This window comes from Aplysia californica, unplaced genomic scaffold (genome assembly GCF_000002075.1).
Source record: "Aplysia californica isolate F4 #8 unplaced genomic scaffold, AplCal3.0 scaffold00552, whole genome shotgun sequence".
Lineage (NCBI taxonomy): Eukaryota > Metazoa > Mollusca > Gastropoda > Aplysiida > Aplysiidae > Aplysia > Aplysia californica.
The window spans coordinates 41291-48809 of record NW_004797822.1 but is presented as its reverse complement, the minus strand read 5'-3'; the positions used below and the strand labels follow the sequence as shown (position 1 = coordinate 48809).

The 7519-nt window shown below is 39.7% G+C and overlaps 1 protein-coding gene across 1 annotated transcript; it reads left to right on the top strand.

Moving 5' to 3' along the window:
* Positions 1-1265: 1265 nt before the first annotated feature.
* Positions 1266-2258, top strand: LOC118478417 (dual specificity protein phosphatase 1-like). The gene has a single exon (XM_035971984.1). It carries the CDS (start codon positions 1442-1444, stop codon positions 1874-1876), a length of 435 nt encoding a protein of 144 aa, XP_035827877.1. The 5' UTR covers positions 1266-1441; the 3' UTR covers positions 1877-2258.
* Positions 2259-7519: the final 5261 nt, after the last annotated feature.

The window sequence follows — 7519 nt, the reverse complement described above, 5'->3', positions numbered from 1 at the left end:
AGAGGAGGAGGAGGAGGAGGAGAGAGAAGAGAGAGAGAGAGAGAGAGAGAGAGAGAGAGAGAGAGAGTGCGATTGGAGTAAAAAGATAGATGAGTAACACGGAAAGGGGGGGGGGTAATATTCATAAACGGAGAAGAATAGTAAATTTGGATCTGATCAAATTGACGCTACAAACCTACTACTAATAAAGTTGAACTTTGAAAACAAACATTAAATTAATAGTAATTGCCCTGCACGTATGTCTGCCTTCTATTTGAAAAGTGTGAGTCATTCAATCAAATACAGCAATGCTTTGGGAATTCTCATCGAAAGCAATGAATGGTGGTCGTGGAGACAGGCAGACGTTTGGAGATGGATACTGGTCCCATACCTTGATAGCTCAACCCCAGTCTTGTATTTCGCGGAGGGTGTGTAATAATTCCCACAATGGATAGACCAACTGCCCTAACCGATCGCCCGACGCGCGGCCTTGACAACAAACGCGTTTGTTATTGAAAGTCGTCATCCGATTTGTCGGTTTCGTCTCTCTTGGAGGACAATCCGGCTAGCCCCAAACTGCCCAAAACCGACAAAACCGATAAAACCGACAAAACCGAACCGAACTGAACAGATCATGCCAATGGGCACCTTCTTGAAGGTGAATCTCGTTCATTATTTGGTTTGGCTGAAGCTTAGTGCCCCACTAGACAGTGATCAAGTGGTTGGTTCCTGGAGAAAGTTTGCGTAATAATATTGTGCTTGTTTGCTTTAAGAATAATTCAACTTAAACATAGAATGACTAGTCAACTTGCAAATGCCACGCTTGGTTTCCGGACAGGATATGGCCCTGTTTGGAAACAGTGTAGTAAGGACGAGAAAACATTGGCAGGTCACCTTGTTAATGAAGCACACTATAGCAAAAAGGTTCCCAAATGTTCTTTGTCTAAAAAGTATCACTTGTTTATAGTTTTAGGCATATTGTTTGGGATATGGATTATTCGCCATACACATCTTTAGGAAAAAGAAAAAAGGCAAATCAAAGAAGGCAGTCGTCCTAAACAATAAATTCCTTTTGACTCATCTTTACGTTTCTGTTATGAAAGATAGAGAAGTCAATTCAGAGAGAGAGAGAGAAAAGAAGGCAGGGAGAGGGAAGGAGAGACAGACAGACAGACAGACAGACAGACAGACAGACAGACAGACAGACAGACAGACAGGGAGGGGGAGAAAGAGGAAAAAAACAGTCTTTGTACAATGGTCACTTTAAGAAAAAATTATTTACCTTACCTGTTAATCTGTTGATGTATGCTTATAACATAGAAACATGGCGTTGTAATGACACCATTTTCTCTACAACGCTTTTATTTGTGTCTCAGAGAGCGAGCGCTGCTCTAAAGGCAAGGTCCTGGTTCACTGCAGGGGCGGGGTGAGTCGCTCTGCCACGGTGTGCCTGGCATACCTCATGTACTTCCGCCGCATCACGCTAGACGAGGCCTTCGACTACATCCGGTCTAGACGTCATGTGATCTGGCCCAACACTAGTTTCATGATGCAGCTGAACCAGTTTGAGACAGAACTCAGCAGCTTTGCTCCTCGCTCTACCACCGGCATATCGCTGTGCCCGGCCGAGCTTGGAACTCCAACGATCTATTCCGACCATTTTTCACAAACGTCGTTTGACATAACCCAGGCTGTGTCTACGACGACTAACGGACAAAACGGAGCTCAGGGGATAATGGACACTGCAGATTTGGACCTTGTTGTTGTCACTGATGAGGAAGATATGGAAGAGGAGGAGGAATCCGACAGTCTCTCTGTGTCCAGTGACTCGGGGTCAGTTCTGAGAGCTACTGCCCCTTTGGCAATGTTCGTCAGCGCACTGAGTACCCCATCGTAAGCCCGAGCATGTAGACGAAGGGCAGAGGAGAGCTTCTTCAACGGAAGGTTATTAAATGCTAACATTGACATTCTATAGAGACTACTATGGACAGCTTCCAGGAGAAATGTTTTGTTGAATTTGTTGAAATTGCTGAGCAATGATATCCAACAAACTAATGATTGGGCATGAATACAGTACCATTTTTCAGAATTTGTAGTACCACATTGTTTATGGTGCAACCATGTGTTATTGCAATTTTGTTGAGCACATTTTAAAAATGGTTAGGACGTTGGTTAACATTTGTGGCTTTTGGACTCATTCAGTTATGTCATGCGTAGTGTTTGTAATCTGCTCATTGTTCCTTAAACCAATCTCTCTTCAAAGATCTAGTTGAAAAAAACCCCCGTCGAACTCTTAGATACCAGCTTTTAAAAGATAGATTATTATCGAACAAAAAAGAACTCATCTATGATAGTGATAAATGTGATGATTCGCCTGTCAGGGGAATTCGCAATCTAAAACGTTTTAGATTAGGACTGATATTCTTTACTGGCATTCTTAAGTGATTGGTACTAAAAATAAATACATGTAAACCTATGCTTTGGAAGTCAAATTAGATAGCAGCTTGATCTCTGCACTTGCTGCTTTCGATGTTTAATGGATTATTGGCCTGTGTAGTGTTAGTGTGAGAATAAAGACTGTTATTTGTAGAAAGAAACGTAAGTTTGACTGAGTGTGCTACAATAGTGAAAGTTCCAAGAAAGAACAATGATTTTCAGCGTAGCAAGACTATAGTGTATGCAATAGTGGTACGCGAAGTCAATTCAGAGAGGTAAGGTTTATTACGATCATTATTAATTAAGAGGTCTAGTAATTTGAAGGCTATTGACACATAATTTTCCAAAAATATTTCCAAGCTGCTGCTCCTCGTAATGGACTTTACTTAGAGTATTTCGAGAAGGTTTTCTAGACACTGTGCACCACAGGAATGAATTTTAAGGATAAAATGGTGCCCCTTCCGTAGAGCATAGAGGGAGAAGGCCGCTCCTTGCTTAATTAACATGTGTTAACAAAATATGTAATCCAATGTGCTGAAGTATTCGGTTGTTAAAATGACTATGGCATCGCTCTTTTTTTTTTCAAGTACAGAAAAGAAAATTTGATTTTTTTAAACTTCAAGCCCTCTCTCATTTTGAATCTTTGGCTTCTATGATAAAGTACAACACTTGCTGAGGACTGCTGTGTTCCCTGGTGGGACATAATAATATATGTACAACAATTTGAATCTCAGACTTCGTCAGGTCGCACCCCAAACATTTAAAAGACGATCAAGAGAATTACTGAACAAGAGATGCGAGGCTCAATTAGGTTTTTGAACATCCCTCTAGTCGAACGAATCCAGATTACTGAATAATGTAAGCTACGGTGAGGTTCGAAGCCGCAGCGAGCCTATACCGTATTTGGGGCTCTTTTATTTGCCCAGTTGTACGTCTATCCTTTGATATAATCATATAATATGTATGTATGTATAGTATGTATTTCTTTGGGGGTGTATGCGTTGGCGTATGTGTTTGTGTATGTATGAATGTGTGCTTGTATGTGTTTAATTATGTATACCGTATGTGTGTGGTGTGTGTATGTATGTATAGATATATGTATATGTACAGGTAATATGTATGCAGGCATGTGTGTACATATTTATGTGTGATTGTTTGTGGGTGTTTATGCCCGTGTATGTGAATGTATGTGTATGTGCATGTGTTCGTGAGGGTACATGTGTGTATTGAAAAAAGTGTAAAACTCAAGTGGCTTTGACATTCCAAGGATGCTCTTAACACAAAAAGGCAGTAAGATGGCACTCATTAAACCTCAGTATGATCTATCCACCCTGGCGTAATTGGTATCATTCTGGCCTTTGGTGTGGACAGCCATGGTTCAAATAAAATACGGGACCTTCTTGGACTCTCTTAACTCTTCCTCCACTGGTTTTGATTGGTAGGAATGTTGGATTGTAGGTTTTACCTCATGACTGGGTAAGTTAAAGGAGTCCCTAGGCCGACACCATGATACACATCTTCACTTGACTGTCGACTTTATTTTTTCCCCCGCCATTCAGCGGTCATCTGGGTTCTAACCCTTCGGCCTGAAGCTGACTTTACTATCGACAGTGCTAACGTGTCTATCGTGGCTACGCTAGAGTTGCTATCGTCAAATTAATATATTATTATAATACATCGTAATATCCAATTGTAATTATTATCACTAAGAAGGAAATTGTCCACCTAGCGGTGCCCTACCGTATCTTCTTTCAGGAATGTCAAGGGTCGGCTCATTATTATCTTTCGTGGGTGCTTATTATAAAAAAGAGTTGTGAGGGGCGGATTGTTTTCTACACTAATACTTTCGTACTCTGTCTTTATTATTATTATTATTATTATTATTATTATTATTATCATCATCATTATTGTTACTCTTGTTATTATTATTGTTATTATTATTTTATTTTTTTGCATTTCTGGTACTTTTTTTTTTTAGAGGAAAGAGCTGCAATACGACTCATCCTAAATTCGTGTTTGTACGATGCCTATCGTCCCGTATTCCAGAGGTAGCCCAACCCCATACTTGATGCTATTATTGTACTCTCCCACTGTCTCGGTTTACAATGTTCGTAGAGAAGTTAAATTGTACCTGTGTAGTTAGTAACTAGCAATACAGGAGTGTATGGGACAAGTGAGTTGTCTGATTTTATGTTATTCATTAATTCACAATTTTAAGTTTTTGTCAACCAAATTATATTTATAGTAGGCAGTACAGCAAGCTGATTTAACTCTGCTTTCTTGTGTGTGGCATTGTTGGACACGGGTCTGTGGTATGTGTCAAAGCTCATCGCTATAGACTTCTGACTACCACGTGCACCAAGTTTTTGCTTTTTAATGTATGACGTGAAAGAATGTGACGACTGGGCATGAATGGAACCCTTTACGTGGATACATGCGTCAATGGGTAGGAATTCCACCGTTTTATTGCTCCCTTTGGCAAGTCTCCCAACAAATGTCTAGTGGAAGGAAACTGAACTGTTAGGTACTGACTGTTACTGTTCGTCACTGACTGTTACTGTTCGTCACTGACTGTTACTGTTCGTCACTGATTGTTAGCCTACTGGTCGTCAATAATTGTTAGATCTAGCGTTGCAGGTCGTTGCTGTTCGTAACTTACTGTTGCTGTTCGTTATTGACGGACACTAGTCGTTACTGATTGCTACTGGTCGTTACTATTCATTACTTACTGTTACTGTATGTTATTGACTGACATTGGTCTTTATTGACTATTATTACTGATTGTTACTGGTTACCGCTGTTCGTTACTTCCTATCACAGGTCGTTACTGACTATTATTGTATTAATGTGCTGGTACATGTATTGGTGACTGCCATTGCCAGTCACTGGCACTGCTCATTACTGATATCTAGATATGCCCTTGAGACAAACAACAATGGCATTTGATTATATAAAAGAGCACAGTGTACAAATCTGTATAATATTACCCCAAATATATACCCCATCTGTACTTACCCACATTCACAGAAACCCTTCTCTGCAAAATGCACGAGTTTAAAAATACAGCTATATTACTATTATACAATCCTTGAGCATTAAACTGTACAGTGTTCCTGTGAATTAAGTACTCTGAGACCATTTTAGCATGTCATAGATTGTGAAATTAATGTTAAAGCACTCCATGAAAATTATGATAAAACATTTATCGTATTTGAGAATAAAAGTTATTAGACTCGACAAGCTTTTACTTTGTCTTCTCTTGGGAAATGTGGCAGACATTTTGGCGTTGTTTCGTTTGTTTATTGGAAATAAAAAGTATTTAATATGTTGACATATAACAAGTGAAAAGCAGAAATATCTGAGACTTTAATTTTTACCTACTTTCTCCTATCGTACAGCATGGAGGCTTTGGGGGGGGGGGGGAGTGGGATCTGAACCTTCAACTCTTTGAGGAAGCACATTCGACGACAACGTTTGAAGACATGCTGTTTAGGGGCTCTTAAAGAAAAAGAAAATGAAGCATATATTTGTTATTAATGCAGAGTTTTCAATTGTTTTCTTAATCTGAAGTCTTAAGGCGGGTTACAACATACTGGCTGTGCAAATGTATGCAAATGTGTTTATTTTCATTTTTTTCTTTGTTTTAATTAATAAGAGTTTTATGGCACTTGCAACACGATAAGGTCATAGAAGTGCTGAAGATTAGGTGTTACTACCACCGACAAATTTGTGTTTGTGAGTTGTGTGTGACGGTTTGGACTGTGTCACATTGCTTGGGTCTGCTGTTGCTGATCGGACAAATTGGGTGTCCGTTCCGTCCTTAAAGTGTTAACAGTTGCTCTGAGCTGGACACATGGACAAGGTACGGGTTACACGAGCGTACCTGAGGGGAGGGGGGCTACATACCAGTACACTGGCAGCATGTTGAGTTAAATAAGGTCTAGTCTTGGTTTTTAGTAAAGCCGGTCCCAGAGTGGCTCTGCAGGACTGACCTGTAGTTTGCCTAGCTAGCACCGTGCAAATGAACGTATACATCATCGTGTGCTTGAGCAGCGTCGCTGTGTGGTCTGCCTGTTGTCAGCTGAGCAGTGTGCTTCGACTACCAAGACACCCCGGAAATAGCAGTTCACAAGAGAGTGACAAACATACAAAAGAAGTACCGTTGAGGAAAAATGACGATCGCAAGAATGAGGAAAGAAAAAGCAGCTGTTCCATCTGTTGTTCCGGCACACTATGAGCATGACATTGGAAAATCAGCCCATTTACAATTCTATTGTGCATTTAAAAAAATGCTAATATCCCCCCTTTGGGAATGGCCTGAAGAATGGGGGGCTTAATGCTTTAACAACAAGTTTAACAAACAACATCTCCAACAACCACGACAACACCAGTTTAAACGGCTTCAGCAACCACAACAACAGTACTTAAATAACAAATTACAAAACAGCAACAACATCAACAAGAACAAGAACAAGTTCTGCAATTTTAAGCACTGCAGTAACCAAAACAACAAAAACTTATCAAATTACGCAGCAGCAACTGCAACATCATCAACAACAACAACAAATAAAAACATTATAACAACAACCACAACGGCAACTTCAACAACAAATTAAACAACCACAACAACAACCAAAGGTACATGTACTGGAGCAAAAATGGAAATCCAATGAAAGAAAAATCCACATAGGAGGTGCAGATATCCTGACCTTTATTGAACTCAAATTACTATGACATACATGAACTTCAAACGTTAAAAAAAAGTAGAAACAAAATGGATTGCAGAAAAATAAAATATTAAAATAATGACTCATCACATAAAATTGTTGGGGGGGGGGGGGGGATCAGTGCTGTACAAGTACATTGTATTATTGGATGAAAACTGCACCATACTCACAAATATGTGGGAAAATACGAGACATAAACGACATCTGATTCTAAACTTCACTGGTTATTAAGTTTCTCTCGATACTGGTGTTTCAGACATTAATAACTCTTGTCTTTTAAAAAAAAGGGGGGAGGGGGGGATATGTCAGACACACTCATGTTTGTTTTTGTAAGAGTTTCACGACACTTGCTACACAAATATGTCATATAAGTGCCG

Bases quoted from the DNA above. Each gene is read 5' to 3' on its own strand.
- LOC118478417 (XM_035971984.1), top strand. From the start codon at position 1,442: ATGTACTTCCGCCGCATCACGCTAGACGAGGCCTTCGACTACATCCGG.